This window comes from Astyanax mexicanus, chromosome 20, assembly GCF_023375975.1.
Source record: "Astyanax mexicanus isolate ESR-SI-001 chromosome 20, AstMex3_surface, whole genome shotgun sequence".
Taxonomy (NCBI): domain Eukaryota; kingdom Metazoa; phylum Chordata; class Actinopteri; order Characiformes; family Acestrorhamphidae; genus Astyanax; species Astyanax mexicanus.
The window spans coordinates 15,718,619-15,735,720 of NC_064427.1; the positions used below are offsets into that span (position 1 = coordinate 15,718,619).

General features: G+C 40.0%; 1 protein-coding gene across 6 annotated transcripts in view; it reads right to left on the reverse strand.

The window, feature by feature from the left end:
• The window catches only part of sh2d3ca (SH2 domain containing 3Ca), a 98,920-nt gene that overhangs the window by 10,094 nt on the left and 71,724 nt on the right, over positions 1–17,102 (reverse strand). For 3 of the 6 annotated variants that reach the window (XM_022680943.2, XM_022680946.2, XM_022680945.2), the window contains 5 exons: positions 9,290–9,418; positions 7,324–7,751; positions 5,568–5,642; positions 3,822–3,946; positions 1,457–1,950 (listed from right to left, as the gene is read on the reverse strand). In XM_022680943.2, coding sequence (XP_022536664.2) covers positions 1,457–1,950; positions 3,822–3,946; positions 5,568–5,642; positions 7,324–7,751; positions 9,290–9,418 — 1,251 coding nt within the window. The remainder of the gene's footprint in view (positions 1–1,456; positions 1,951–3,821; positions 3,947–5,567; positions 5,643–7,323; positions 7,752–9,289; positions 9,419–17,102) is intronic. The other 3 variants (XM_022680944.2, XM_022680949.2, XM_022680947.2) reach the window with 1 other exon arrangement.

Genomic DNA, 17,102 nt, shown 5'->3' on the forward strand with positions numbered 1-17,102 from the left:
TTTCTTACTAAAACAAAATAAAAAATATATAAAATAAAAAAATAATAACAATACAACCACTAATACTACTACTAATAAAATAATCATGCTAACAATGCTGCTACTACTTCTAATTATAATATTGCTAAATTCACTACTATTTTAGTACTCCTACTACTATATAGAAAACAAATAATACAGAAATAAATAAATAAATAAATAAATAACTTCGCTACCACAACTACTTACATAAAATACAACAATTTCTTATATTACTGATATATTAATCATAACAATACAAATTAAATTAAATTACAATATGTTATTACTTTACATTATAGTTTTTATCATTATTATTATTATTATTATTATTATTATTATTATTATTATTATTATTATTATTATTTGTCTTTTTCCTGAGCTTACTTAAAGGATCAATATGTAACAAATGTTCAGTATTAAATGATAAAATGATCAGGATGTATCATCAGATATTAAGGAAACATGTTGGGTGAAAGTACTGGCAGCTCTTGTCAGCAGGGATTCAGCAGTAGGTTCCTATTTTAAGTGTTCACTCCGTCCCGGATTTTGTGTTTGTTTTGTCCTCTGTCTCCGCCTGCTGCTGTAGCTGTATCTCAGGCTGTATCTAGTCTAAACTTTGTGTAGATTGTGTAGATTCAGAATGCTGAATTTGGCAACCCAAATATGCTTTGCGTCTAGGGAGGGGTGGGCGGAGCAGACTACTCTCTGAGATGTTTTGAAACGCGAACAGTAGTAGCCAATTCACATGCTCGCTCTCAAAGTATTTTTCACAGGCCTCTATTTATTTTTAAAATATAATATTTGTTGTGTTGTAGTTTAATTATTAAGTTAATATAATAATTAAGTAGGTATTACTAATTACTAAATATTTTACTGCATATGCTACAATGCAAAAAAATTATAGGCTTGATTGACAGTGCTCTGATTAACTTCTCTTATCCCACAGAACTCAGTTTCTGAATCAGATCTGATTTTGCTATTTATAGGTTTATGTTTGAGTAAAATGAACATTGTTGTTTTATTCTATAAACTACAGACAACATTTCTCCCAAATTCCAAATAAAAATATTCTCATTTAGAGCATTTATTTACAGAAAATGAGAAATGAGGAACAAGTTCATATTCATAAAGTTTTAAGAGTTCAGAATCAATCGATATTTGGTGGAATAACCCTGGTGGTTTTTAATCACAGTTTTTTCATGCATCTTGGCATCATGTTCTCCTCCACCAGTCGTACACACTGCTTTTGGATAACTTTATGCTGCTTTACTCCTGGTGCAAAAATTCAAGCAGTTCAGCTTGGTTTGATGGCTTGTGATCAGAAGAAACTCATCATTTTTAAATGGCCTCTTCTCTATTCTATTGGCAGTACTTCTCTTCTACAAGGAATAAACAAGCAGTAGCTTTCATTAAAGTAGTGTTATGAGGTTTTTACCATGCAGTCGGCCTTGGTGATGTGTTTAGCCGCCGTTTTGGGGTCCACCTCCGCCAGCAGCTCCTTCACCCGCTTCAGCACCCCCATCTCCAGGGGTTTATTCTCAGCTGGCAGCACGGCGGACTGGTACCGGCCCGGCCTGAAGGAGGAGGCGGTCTCCACCTGGGGGAGGGAGAAGCCCTCACCTCCATCAGGAGCTGAGGAACCCGGAGCCCTGCAATCCTCCACCCTCAGCCGCTCCACATAGCTCTTACAGGGCGGAGTCGGGGGCGGGCAGGGGCGGAGCTCACAGTAGCTACCCCCCGCCTCCGAACCGTCCGAGGGAAAACTGTGGGCGGGCGTGGCATGGGTGTGTACAGGGGGCGTGTCCGAGCAGGGCAGGTTATTATTGGAGGAGGAGGGGGAGAGGTGGGGGTCACTGGAGCGACGCATCACCGGAGAGGGCGGGATTACAGCTAAGACACGCCCACCTGAGCCGTGTCTGTGGCGAGAAACTGGAAAGAGAAGGAAAAGAGAGAAAATGTAATTTAGTAGACCCAGACAATCTGTTTTATTATTTTATCTTTATTTTATCAGACAAATCAGAATAACTCTTGACTAAATATTTTCTTCACTGAGACTAAAAAACTGAGACTCCTCAAGTCCTTAATCATGTTAATCTGAGCTAAAGTCTAAAGCTGCTGTTTCCATGTGGGTCAGCCAGACGTCTTGCTGTAGCAGTTTTCTCCTGTGTAAGAAACAGTACTCACCACTCTCTGGCTTCATCTGTAATTTCTCTAAAGAAAAGATTCTACTTTTAATAGTTACAGAGTTCTCTGTTTCTGTGTCTTTTTCTAGTTATTATGATGATGAAAGTGTGAATGTGCTTTGTGTGTGTAAGTGTGTAAATGCTGCAGTAGAGAGTAACAGCAGTAACTCCATCTGTTCCAGCACTACAGCTTTACTATACATTCAGAGGTTGGAAATTGACATTATTTTAAAATCCATTTCCAAAGCTCAGTTAAATTAATTTCATTACTATTTACCAGCTACAAGCTAACCAATGAATTATTCTGTAAAATGCATTGTTTCTTTTTTAAAACAAAATATGATTTTTATTTTTTTTTCAATATACATTTACAATACTAAAATGACTTTTTGTTACACTGGATTTTGTACCATTTATTGACCTGAAAAGCTACACAGGAAATTTGGCAGTGTTAAATCAACACTGTTAGTGTTAAATCAACACTTATTAGTGTTAAGCTTTACACTCTCAGTGTTAATTTAACACTAACAGTGTTAATTTAACACTGCCAAATTTCCTGTGTAAATGGCAAAAATAAAGGAAAAAAGAAGAGGGTGTTCTAAAACTTTTGACTGATATTGTATATGAATGCAAAATTATAATTTCGAGAGAGTTCAAATGAGGCATTTCAGTGTTTATATTCTTGTACAATTATACATACAATTTAAGTATGATTATTACATGTTAATTATATATAGTTTGATATTTGTATCATAGTATATAAATAACTGCAGTGCTTTGACAATCCATGCATGTTAGATGAAAGAGAAATGAAGGGATGGGAAGAAAAAAGTGTAGAAGCAATAAAGAGGGAATTTAGGGGGAGAGATAAACCAAAATACAGCTCTGAAAAAAATAACCACTTTAAAAATGATGAGTTTCTTTAATCAAGAGGAAGATGGAGGATCACAAGCCCTCAAACCAAACTGAACGGCTTGAATTTTTGCACCAGGAGTAAAGCAGCATAAAGTTATCCAAAAGCAGTGTGTAAGACTGGTGGAGGAGAACTTGATGCCAAAATGCATGAAAAAAACTGTGATTAAAAACCATGTTTATTCCACCAAATATTGATTTCTGAACTCTTAAAACTTCATGAAAATGAACTTGTTTTATTTGCATTATTTGAGGTCTGAAAGCTCTGAATCTTTTTTGTTATTTCAGCCATTTCTCATTTTCTGTAAATACATGCTCTAATGACAATATTTCTATTTCAAATTTGGGAGAAATGTTGTTTGTAGTTTATAGAATAAAACAACAATGTTCATTTTACTCAAACATAAACCTATAAATAGTAAAATCAGAGAAACTGATTCAGAAACTGAAGTGCTCTCTTCTTTTTTTCCAGAGATGTATAAGAACAGGACGATGAAAGGGTAAAGAGAGAAGAGAGAGAGAGAGAGAGAGAGAGAGGGGAAGAGGGGAAGGGGAATCACTAATTACCTCATCAATATTAATCAGAATTTCTCCTGCTCTCTGTGTTTAATGAGTTGTGCAATCTCCTTAATCTGTAGATAAATGAGGACCCAGCTGTGTCATTGCAGTGTGAGTGTGTGTGTGTGTGTGTGTGTGTGTACTCACTGGCGCTGTATGCAGGTGACAGTGGGGTTTCCCCTACAGGGCTCAGAGGGCAGCGGAACTCCTGTATCTGATCCATGCTGAGAGCGCAGTTCCTCATGGCATCCTTATGGTGAACAGTGGAGGGGCTGTAACACACACACACACATATGGCCTTTAAAACACAGCTCGAACACACACACACACACACTGTCCAGATAACCCACTAACCCAAAGCCCTTGTCTACCGTTCAAAAGTTCAGAATACAGGATTTCAAATGGATTTCAAGTTGATCTGAAGTCACATACTGTATATTTTAGACTATAAGTTGCACCAAAAATTAACTTTAATTTTACCAAAAATTGACAGTGCACCATATACAGTAATCAGGTGCTCCTTATGTATGAATTCTACCAGTCAAGTATTAAGGAGCAATAAAGCCACTCCACTGAAGAATAGCGTCATAAGGGTGAGTTTTCAGTGAAGTTTCTCCAGCACTAAGGCTGGAGCAGCAGTTTTAGCGTAAGCTGCTAACCACAGCGCTAGCTCTTTTGCTAGCTTGTTCAGAGTTTAGTATATCGGACTGTAGTCTGTGTGTTTACTGCGTTAAAACAAGCTATCTGGGACGAACCGCTAGCTGATAGCGCCCTGGCTTACCAGAACACATACCAGACCCTGGCTTACCAGACAACATTAGCTGCTAACTAATAAAAGGAAAAAAAAAAAAAAGGGTAATAATAATATAGATTTGTATATATAATGTATTTATTTATACAGTTCCTTTCTCAAAAAAACATTGCTACTATATTTAATATTATTTTATTTGAGTTGAGCCGACGAACCAAGTTGAGTTTATACAGATTCTTTCTTAAATCCAAAATCCACAAATGCAAAGCAGCCAATCAGAACAGTGATTGTTTGCATATAACAATCTCAGAGATGAGCTAAAGCAGCCTGGCTAGTTAAAAGTGTTAAATTAAGATTGGAGATTTTCATTAAATGTTTATAATAATTCTCCATTTTCTCTTTGCCAATTGTGCTCTCTCAGGGCTCCGGCAGCTGATGGCAAGCTGCATTAACATTTTCATAAACCTTTTGTTTTATGTTTTTTTTTTCCATAAATGCACACTGATCAGCCAAAACATTAAAACCACATGCCTAATATAGTGCAGATTCAATGAAACGTAAAGTTATTCACTTCACATGTAGTGATTTAAATGTTGTGGCTACAAATGCAAGATATGCAAATTTCATTGCTATTCCAACGTTTTTTTGTGCAAAAGAATTGAAAAAAGAATGATTCTAAACTTTTGAACGGTAGTGGATGTGGTCAAATACAGTTCATACAGGGAGGAAACTACTGTATAACTAGCACAACACACGTCTAAATACTAAATACTGGACTCAGTTTCCCAAAATCACCTCAGTGTTAACATCAGCTAAACTGATAGAGAGAGAAAGAGAGAGAGTATTCAAAGTGAAGCTCACTCGACCCTTCCAAAATTACCCTTCAGAATTAAAGGCAAGGTGCTTTTGAGAAAGTGAATCCTGGTGTTTCCAGTGTCTAAACCAGGACTAAACAAGCTCAGGGCTAATAAACACAAACAGCAGCCTCAGTGCCCGGTGGAAGCAGTGCATGCTGGGACTTGAAGTGCAATAACAACCACTGTGGAGAAAAAAGTGTGATTCAGTGAGTCAGAGGGGGAAGTGAGAATGATGGGATTTGTGTTAGAACACACACACACACACACTCACACACACACACACACCAGCTGCATCTCTGCTCCGTCTTCACTTCAGGTTCTGAAACCGGCGGCTCGGCCGGCTCTGGAGGTGTTTCATCACTGATAAGTTAAAATCAGCAGTTAGACCAGTTTTAAATCATAAAAGTTTTTACACAACAACACTAACATCCAATCACCACGCTCTGTTTGAGCAATAGAACACGAGAGGGAGTGTGTTATCATGAATAACATCACGGCTATGATTTGCTCGTAGGCAGGAGCCGAAGGCGATAAATAACACTACCTCGTGTGTTCTGTTGCTTTTATACAACAGTTTTTTCTACAAAATGAATAAAGGCAAAAAAAGGTGGAAAGTAACTAATTACATTTACTCACGTTACTTAGTTGAGTAGATTTGATGAGTAATTTGTATAAAATAGGTTTTTAAAATAGGTAAATTTTACTTTTACTCAAGTTCATTTTGACAGAAGTAATTTACTTTGCTACTTTGGAAAACGTCCTGTTACTGAGTAAACAATGAAATGCTGGGAAAAAAAACTAATTGTCTGAATAAAAAAAAAAAAGTTTTGTTCTCCATGGCAGCGCAGCTGAATTTCTCCATGCAGTGTTTATTATGGTTAGCAGGAGAGACGCTGTGTGTAGCCTGGGGTCTGTGTGCGCGGCCATAAAAACTATAAAAATATGGTTTATAATGACCTATATGACCATAACTTTTTAACTTTTTAACAATAAAGAAAAAAATGGATCATAGAAACCTATGCCACTTGTTCTTAAAAATGTTTTATGGGGTGGTCTTAACAAATACTGCCTGTCCAAATAATTTAATTTAATAATTATTTAATGTATGATTTGTACTTTTTTACATCAAATAAATAAAAGTAACTATGTAACTTTTACTCAAAGTAAATTTTAAATTAAGTACTTTTTTACTTTTACTCAAGTTGATTTTTAGATGGGTTCTTTACTTTTACTTGTGTAGACGTTTAGCAAAGTAAAGGTACTTTTACTTAATTACAATTTTTCAGTACTTTTTCCACCTCTGACCACAACAAGTGAACTGTAACAGAACTGTAACTGCAAAACGGCGTATAGTTTATACAAACTCACACCACGAACGTTAGCTTAAAATTAAAATTGCTCCGCGGACTCGTCTTCAGGTGAAAGCTGTGCGTTTCTGCCTGTTTGCTGGATGTTAGTGTTGGTTAGCTAGCCGGCTGGACTGTGGTTAGGTTAGCGTAGCTTGCTATAGCTCAGAATTAGCTTAGCGTAGCCTAGCATGGCTAGTTAAAGTTCTGGCTGTCAGACGGCATTAGCCGAGGAGATTTTCTCAACCAATCAGATTGTGAGGTCGGAACTAACTGTTAACTATAATACAATATATTCCACAGTGCAGCACCAATATCCTTTCACTAGGATCAATATAATAATATAATAAATATATAAAATATATAACAGTGAACTGGGCCTTGGATGCAGTCATTCTCTGGTAAACCACCACTATCAGCAAATGACCAGCTTTTTCTCTGGACTAAATAACTATTAAATGTATATATGGATGTATGGAAGGATGTATGAATGGATGGAATGATAGATTTTTGGTTCCAAGTCATTTTTACCTACATAAAAACAAATAAACACTGTTAAATACAGGTCAATTTGTAATATTATTGCTACTCCTTACATCTGAACATGAATCGTTTAATAACTTTAGTATCCCAATGTATTCCAACCAACATCATCATCATCTTTATCATCATCTTCATCATTATCATCATTGTACCTGTGTGGGATGATCTTCTCGGTGGTCAGGCCGTCGGTCATGGTGACGCTGCGTCTCTTGATGTGCGCCCCCCGGGGGCTGGAGGGTGAATGTGAAGATCCTGACCTGCTGCTGGCCAGGGCGAAGGTTGCCTCCAGGTACCTGAGGGGCAGCGTGCGGTTCACCGGGCACAGCAGCTGGGCGCCGGAGCGGGGGCACACGGGCCGGCCGGTGCCAGCGTGGTGCCGCACCAGCGTGGGCACGGAGTCAAACGGCTCGTGCTCCAGGAGGTACTGCACTCGCGTCTGTGAGCTTTTCACAAGAACCTTACTGATGCGACAGTGAACCACCTCCTGCTGCCAGCGGCACGTGATCACATAATCCCCCGCGTTCACCAGGGAGTCGCGCACCAGGAAATCACCACTTCTCATCACCAGAGACTCCGATACCTGTGTAAACACATCAAACCCACACATGAATAAAAAGATTGAATATATATGTATATACACAATATTTACAGTATTGTACACCCTATCATACACACTGCGCAAGAAGCTTTGCAATGCTCGTTGCTATCTTACACCCCACCTTGCACCCTCAGCATTAAAAGAGCATCAGAGTGTGGAAGTGATGATGTGGCATGATGGTCTGGAAGTAAGGTGTGTCCAGGTACATTTCTATCTTGGTGGTGGAAAATACGAAAATACAGGTGCGCCACTGACCGCTTAAAACCCTGACAACAGTCACCAGTCAGCTGCACAATCCTATCTATACAACCAATACTCAGCATGTGTACACCCTTGCTTGTTACTTACAAAAATAGATGCAAATCCATTTTTTTCATCAACAATTATATAACATTATAAATAATAAAATTATGGGAGCTGCAGGTGTACCTTTACAGCGTGAAATGTGAAAGATGTGGAAGTAGACGTTTGACGGGGTAAATGAGAAATGGCTGAAATAACAAAAAAAGATACAAAGCTTTCAGATCTCAAATAATGCAAAGAAAGTTCTTATTTATAAAGTTTTTAGAGTTCAGAAATTAATATTTGGTGAATTACCCTGGTTTTTAATTACAGTTTTCATACATCTTGGCATCATGTTCTCCTCCACCAGTCTTACACACTGCTTTTGGATAACTTTATGCTGCTTTACTCCTGGTGTAAACATTCACAAGCAGTTCAGTTTGGTTTTATGGATTGTGATCATCCATCTTTCTCTTGATTATATTCCAGAGGTTTATAATTTGGTAAAATAAAAAAACTCATAATTTTTAAGTGCTCTCTTATTTTTCCTCAGATCTGTATGGTTTGTTTGGTATCAACCAGATCATTATTAAAAGATGCACCAAAAACCTAAGCAAGTCTGTCTCCTATTCTCCACCAGATGGCGCTCTGTGTATGTAGTAGAGTAGAGTGCTCCATGGTCCATTCTAAAAAGCAGTGTATAAAGTTTTAATAGGACAGGATATGGAGTTTCCTTTAGTGCTCCAATATTAATGTAGGCTGAAGTTACACTACATACAGACAGCGTGGGCGGATCGTGGATCGTGAAAAAAAAAAAAAAAACGCAAATTAATATTTCCACCCACACACATGCATGTAATATTATAACAGAAATGTTATTTTATACACATCCTTCTAAAATGACCAAGATGCATGAAATAAACTGTGATTAAAAACCAGCCAGGGTTATTCCACCAAATATTGATTTCTGAACTCTTAAAACTTTATGAATATGAACTTGTTTTATTTGCATTATTTGAGGTCTGAAAGCTCTGCATCTTTTTTGTTATTTCAGCCATTTCTCATTTTCTGCAAATAAATGCTCTAAATGATACTATTTTTATTTGGAATTTGGGAGAAATGTTGTCTGTAGTTTATAGAATAAAACAACAATGTTCATTTTACTCAAACATAAACCTATAAATAGCAAAATCAGAGAAACTGAAGTAGTGTCTTCATTTGTGTGTGTGTGTATTTACCTCTCGTGGGATGCGGCCATGGTACCAGCCATGGCTCCTCATGTCACTGCTGCTGAGCTTCAGCTCCTCCTCCAGCTCCTTCCGCAGCTTCTCTGGTGGAGATTCCAGCAGGTACTTCTCCTTGGAGAACTGAATACACACAAACACATACATATATTAATATGAGTTATTGATACCTAAAGTATTCATAAAATTCCTATAATTTTTAATACATATGCAAATTTGTGTCTTTTTGGAGCCACATCTAATTGTTAAAGTAAAGCAGAACATTTACTATCAGATAATCTCAATAATCTTAATATGTTTTATATGAATTATTTATTACTAATAGTGCACTAAAACAAGCAGAGCCTTTCTGTGCAAAGTGCGGATGTATACTATATATCTATATGACAGATAGGATAAAAAGGGTTTATTTATGATAAGATGTTATTAAGAAAATTTAAATTCATAAAAAATGTTATTATATAAATACAATAGGGAAAAAGTAAATGGTCTCTGTTAACTTAAAACCATGCATCTCATAAACAACAGCATCTTTACAGGAAAGAAATAAAACCTTAATAATGTTTAATAGAAGTCAGTGTAAAAGAGTTTTTGGACAGTTTCTATTATTCTATTGGCCAATTAACTTACTATACAGGTAAATATCATTAATTTTCAGAACTTTTGACTGGTGCAGCAAAACAATTTAAACATAAAAAAAGAAAAATATCTCTTTTTGCATTTATTTTCCTTTTTGAATGTATTTAAATGTTTTAATATAAATAAAACTTATAAGCATTGATCTCGCCACACATCTGATGAGACAAATTACCCTAACACACACACACACACACACACACACAAACATATATCAAACTCAACAGATTGAGTTATTTAGCACCATTTCCGTCCTTTACACAGACACAGTGTTTCAGACAGTACCCCCCTGCGTCCGGCTGCCGAGTGGAGTGTGTGTGTGTGTGTGTGTGTGTGTAAGGCCGTGACCTTGTGTGAGACAGACAAAAGGCCCGGGCCAAACACAGTGTGTATTGTAATAAAGTTAATAGCCGAGAGCATCCGGAGCCCAGGGCATCCAAACAGAGTAAAGCAGTGTGAATAAAACACACACAGACGGAGGATGTGGGTACTTATGGGTTTGTGTGTGTGTGTGTGTGTGGGTGTATGTGTTAAAGTGCATTATTGCACAAAGGTCAGTACTACCCTACATTTATTTTTCTTCCAGTCAAAACACAACATTCATCTCAAGTTCTTCACTCATCGACACTAGGGGTGGGATAAATATCAATATTGCGATATATTGCATTATTTTCTCTTTTTTTTCACAATTTGCTTGGCCAATTACCCAACCCACTCATTAGGACTCCCCCTATCACTAGTGAAGCTCCAACACTAGGAGAGTGAAGACCAGCACACGCCTCCTAAACAACAAAGTCAGACTCCACCTCTTTTTGAAGTGCTGCTGATGCAGCATTGCCGAGTAGCATCACAGCACTAACGCTCGGAGGAAAGCTTAGCGACTCGGTTCTGATACATCAGCTCACAGACGCAGCCCTGTGTTGATCCACATCACCCTAGGAGTGATGAGGGGAAAGAGAGAGCACCATCTACTGTACCCACCCAGAGAGAGAGCAAGGAAAATTGTGCTCTCTCGGGGCTTTGGCAGCTGATGGCAAGCTGCATGAATGGGAATCGAATTGGCGATCTCCTAAACATAGTGGCAGCGCTTTAGTTCACTGGACCAAAAACATGGATATGTTAATTGAAACACAGGTGCAACAGATGCAATATTAAGTAGCTGGATACAGCTTTTTTATTTTTAGAAAGGTAGTCCACAAATATTTGGACATAAAGTGTAAATAAATGACAATGAATGAATGTGCATGCACGTGTGTGTGTGTGTGTGTGTGTTTAGGCTAAATGGTGGAATTGATTAGTCTGTCAATGACAGTGACTGAAGAGTGTGTGTGAATATATGTGTGTCTCCAGTGTGTGTCTCAGTCATTCTCAGCGTGTTTCTTCCTCTCTCACTCAGAGAGATAAATTGATTAGGCCTCACTCTAACTCTCTTTCTCTTTCTCTCCCTTTCTCTCTTTCTCTCTCTTTCTTTCTCTCTCTCTCTCTCTCACTCTATCTCTCTCTTGCTCGTCCTCTTTATAAGAGTCGGAGGTGAAAGCTGAATTGCTGCAGTCTCCACTCAGATTTGATTAGCTTTGTGCATCTGTCTGTGTCTCAGAGTGTGTAAGTGTGTGTGTGTGTGTGTGAGAGAGTGTGTGTGAAAGAGCAGCGAGGTCAAGTGTGTGGAGTTATTGCTTTTGCCTGTGAGCCTCCAGGGAGGAGCCCACCTCCACAGCCCACCGCTTCATAATCTCATCCTGCTGTAATTGCCTTTCGCTGCTGAGAGGCTGTAGAGGGGCTGTAGAGGGGTATAGAGGGGCTGTAGAGGGCTATAGATGGGCAGAGAGGAGCCATAGAGGGGCTGAAGAGGGGTATAGAGAGGCTGTAGAGGGGTATAGAGGGGCTGTAGAGGGGTATAGAGGGGCTGTAGAGGGCTATAGATGGGCATAGAGGAGCTATAGAGGGGCTGAAGAGGGGTATAGAGAGGCTGTAGAGGGGTATAGAGGGGCTGTAGAGGGGTATAGATGGGCATAGATGAGCTATAGAGGGGCTGTAGGGGGGTACAGAGGGAAATAGAGGGGTATAGAAGGGTTGTAGAGGGGCTGTAGAGTATATATATAGGGGTTGTGGAGTGGCTTTAGAGGGGTATAGAGGGTCTGTAGAGGGATATAGAGGGGTAAAGAGGGGATGTAGAGGGGTTTAGAGGGGCTGTTGAGGGGTATAGAGAGGCTGCAGATGGTTAGAGGGGATGTAGAATGGTATAGAGGACTGTAGAGGGGCATAGAGTGGTATAGAGGGGCTGTTAAGGGGTATAGAGGGGCTGTAGAGGTGTACAGAGGGAGGTAGAGGGGTGTAGAGGGGCTGTAGAAGAGTATAGAGGGGTATAGAGGGGTGTAGAGGGGCTGTAGAGGGATATAGATGGGCATAGAGGAGCTATAGAGGGGCTGAAGAGGGGTATAGAGAGGCTGTAGAGGGGTATAGAGGGGCTGTAGAGGGGTATAGAGGGGCTGTAGAGGGGTATAGATGGGCATAGATGAGCTATAGAGGGGCTGTAGGGGGGTACAGAGGGAAATAGAGGGGTATAGAAGGGTTGTAGAGGGGCTGTAGAGAATATAGAGGGGTTGTGGAGTGGCTTTAGAGGGGTATAGAGGGTCTGTAGAGGGATATAGAGGGGTAAAGAGGGGATGTAGAGGGGTTTAGAGGGGCTGTTGAGGGGTATAGAGAGGCTGCAGATGGTTAGAGGGGATGTAGAATGGTATAGAGGACTGTAGAGGGGCATAGAGTGGTATAGAGGGGCTGTAAAGGGGTATAGAGGGGCTGTAGAGGGGTATAGAGGGGCTGTAGAGGTGTACAGAGGGAGGTAGAGGGGTGTAGAGGGGCTGTAGAAGAGTATAGAGTGACTGTAGACGGGTATAGAGGGGCTGTAGAGGGGTAAAGAGGGGATGTAGAGGGGTTTAGAAGGGCTGTAGAGGGGTATAGAGAGGCTGCAGATGGTTAGAGAGGATGTAGAATGCATGTAGAAAGGACTGTAGAGGGGCATAAAGAGGTATAGAGGGGCTGTAGAGGGGTATAGAGGGGCAGTAGAGGTGTACAGAGGGAGGTAGAAGGGTGTAGAGGGGCTGTAGAAGAGTATAGAGGGGTATAGAGGGGTGTAGAGGGGCTGTAGAGGGATATAGAGGGGCTGTAGATGTGTACAGAGGGAGGTAGAGGGGTGTAGAGGGGCTGGAAATGGGTATAGAGGGATATAGAGGCGCTGTAGATGGGTATAGAGGTAATAGAGGGGTTTTAGATGGCTATAACAATCATTAAAACTACTGTAGCTATTGCTACAGTTGTGTACTCACTTTTCCCAGAAAGCAAAAACTACTCAATATAGATCATTGTGTCTTTGTAAAAGAAGATGAGAGATAGGAAGAGAAAAGAAGAGAAGACTTATTAATACACTTATTAATTCAGAGAAAACCCTGCAGAGAGAGAGAGAGAGACTGAGAGAGAGAGATGTGGAACTTTAACCTCCAAAGACAAACCACCTCTGGCTGTGTAACAAAGTAATGCACGACACACACACCGACACACACACTCACACTCACACCGACACACACACACACTCACACCGACACACACACACACTCACACAGGCACACACACACACTCACACACACACAGTAAGAGAGATGGAAAGCGAGAGTACGACAGAAAAAATAATTGAACAGTGAGACTGACAGAGAGGTGGGTGGAAGGGGGATAAGCGAGATGGATAGAACAGAGTAAAGTTAGAGGGTTAAAGAGAAAGAATGAGAGACAGACTCAGAAAGATAGAGTGAGAGAGAGAGAGAGAGAGAGAGAGAGAGAGAGAGAGATTGAGTACAGGTAGAGAGTTTAAATGGAGAGATAGTGACAGAGATAAAACAGAGTGAGAGAAAGACGTGTGTGTGTGTATGTGTGTGGGTGTGTGTGTGTGTGTGTATGTGTGTGGGTGTGTGTGGGTGTGTGTGTGTGGGTGTGTGTGTATGTGTGTGTATGTGTGTGTGTGTGGGTGTGTGTGTGTGTGTGTGTGGGTGTGTGTGTGTGTGTGTGTGTATGTGTGTGGGTGTGTGTGTGTGTGTGTGTGTGTGTGTGTGTGTTAGGGGGGCAATTCATTCATGCCCCTACTGCAGTCCCAGTCGCCATAGAAACCACCTTTTGTGTGTGTATTTGCCCAGCGCCCTGTTATGTGTGGAGTTTAGCTCTACGCTACACACACACACACTTATAGACAGGAATTAAGGAATTTATCTCACTATTAGAGAGAGAGAAGAAATAAGAAAGGAAGAAAGAAAACAAAAGGCATGTACTAATTCTCTTAGTTAATCATGGGTTTGGTTAATTGTTGGGTGTAACATAAATAAATAAATAAACCAATCAGAGTGTCATTTCTCATCATTCTTTTTAAGAGTCAGGTGAGCTCTGACTTTGACGGATTGCTATTTTAATTGTGCAGCTACCTGGTTGTGTCCCACGCTTCTCAGCAGAGGAAACTGACCAGCTCGAAAGAAAGAAAGAAAGAAAGAAAAAAAAGAAAGAATTGGGATAAGAGACAGAGTCAAATAGAGACAGAGAAAATTTGAGTCAGAGAGAGACAGTTAGAAAAAGAGAGTGTAAAAAAGAGAGAGAGACAGAACAAGAGTTCTTGAGAGAGAGAGTCAGAGGTACAGAATAAACAAAAGTGAGAGACAATGAGAGAGAAAGAGAGTGATGCAGAGTCTGAAAGAGGAAAAGTGATAGAGACAGATATGGAGACTCAGAAAAAGAGAGACAAAGTCAGAGAGACTACGAATCAAAATGAAAAGGGGGCTGTAGGGGGTATACATGCGCAGTAAAGGGGTATAGAGGGGCTGTAGAGGGGTATAGAGGGGCTGAAGAGGTGTACAGAGGGAGGTAGAGGGGTGTAGAGGGGCTGTAGAAGAGTATAGAGGGGTATAGAGGGGCTGTAAATGGGTAAAGAGGGGCTGTAGAGGGGTATAGATGGGAATAGAGGAGCTATAGAGGGGCTGTAGGGGGTACAGAGGGAAATAGAGGGGTATAGAAGGGTTGTAGAGGGGCTGTAGAGAATATAGAGGGGTTGTGGAGTGGCTTTAGAGAGGTATAGAGGGTCTGTAGAGGGATATAGTGGGGTACAGAGGGGCTAAAGAGGTGTTTAGAGGGGCTGTAGAGGGGTATAGAGAGACTGTAAAGGTGTATAGAGGGGCTGTAGAGGGGTATAGAGGGGCTGTATAGGGATATATAGGGGTATAGATGGGCTGTAGAGGGGTATAAGGCACTGTAAAAGGGTATAGAGGGGCTGTAGAGGTGTACAGAGGCAGGTAGAGGGGTGTAGAGGGGCTGTAGAAGACTATAGAGGGGTATAGAGGGGCTGTTATAAAGTCAGACAGAGACAGATAAAGAGAAAAGGACAGAGAGACAAAGTCAGAAAGAAAGTCAGAGAGAGAAAGATTTTTAGTCAGAGAGAAAAACAGAGAGCTATAGGGGTAAAATCAAGCCATCAACCTGCATCGTGTAGCATGACTTCATCAGTACGTCAGTGTGTCTTTGCTGTCATAACGACGGGTAACGTACACCTAGTGTAACTCAAAACTTGCAAACATTATGAACTAACTCTCTTAACTAATCATGGGTGTGGTTAATTTTAGGCGTAACCTGAACTAAACAAATCAGAGTGTCTCTCGCTCATCATTCCCTTTCAGAGTCAGACGAGCTCTGATTAATGGTGGATTGCTATTATAATGGTGCAGCTACCTTTACGTGTCCAACAAACGCTTCTCAGCAGAGGAAACTGAGCTGCTGGTTGACTGAGTGAGAGTAAGTGCAAGAAGAAGAGTACGATAGACAGACATGGAGAGAGAGAGAGAGAGAATGAGAGAGAGAGAGAATGAGAGAGAGAGAGAAAGTTTTACTAGCACTTCCATTCCTCATTTAGACAAGTTGCTATTGCTGTGTCAGGCCTAAGTGTGAGGAAGAGTTGGATTTGTGATGTGTGTGTGTGTGTGTGTGTGTGCTGATACAGGACTGGTTTCTGCTAGGCTTCGCTGCATCAGCCAACTGAGTCATTAGGGCACAAACTGACTGGCTGATGCACAGAAGCTCTCAGACTCAGATATTACAGATTCCTGAGTCTGACTGAGACCTAAATCTCCTAAAGTGACCATTAACCAGCCTGTCCCCCGTACCCCATCCTCCACATCTCTAAAATCATCCAATCAGCAAACACGACATCTCCTGCTCATGCACTTCTGCACTGTCCGGACCCTCACCGTGCACGCTCAGCCTGATAAAAGTGCCCTGAAATATTAAATCATCTTTATTTGGTACAGCAACCAACCATGAACCTCAAACACCGCCGTTTTTCCTTTAAATTAAATCCTGCAAAACTAAAACAGAGCTAGAAAACAGGCAAATCACAAACTCCCAAACTGTTACATCACAGTCTCCGGCTTGCAAATGCCTCACCTGTATATGTTGTGAGGTGTTCTCTTGTGAGAGAGGTATAAACACTGGTCAGGACCCAAAAATGCCAAAGTCTAGGTGTGCTATGGTTGCTAAGGTGATGTTACATTATTACTGTTATTTACTAAGATGTTGGTATGTTATTACTGTTATTTACTAAGATGTTATGTTATTACTGTTATTTACTAAGATGTTATGTTATTACTGTTATTTACTAAGATGTTGGTATGTTATTACTGTTATTTACTAAGATGTTATGTTATTACTGTTATTTACTAAGATGTTGTTATGTTATTACTGTTATTTACTAAGATGTTGTTATGTTGTTATTGTTATTTACGAAGATGTTGGTATGTTATTACTGTTATTTACTATGATGTTGGTATGTTATTACTGTTATTTACTAAGATGTTGTTATGTTGTTATTGTTATTTACGAAGATGTTGTTATGTTATTACTGTTGTTTACTAAGGTGTTATGTTGTCACTGTTGTTTACTTAAGGTGTTGTTATGGTATAGGTATTGATTGCTAAGATTTTGCTAGGAGGTTGTTAAAATGTTTCTGGGTGGTTGATAAGGTTTTGGTAATTGTGTTGGTTGCTAGGGCATAGCTTTGTGGTTGCTAAGGTGTTATGTTATTACTGTTATTTACTAAGGTGATTTTATGGTATGGTGTTGCTTTGTGGTTGCTAAGGTGTTGCTAGGTTAT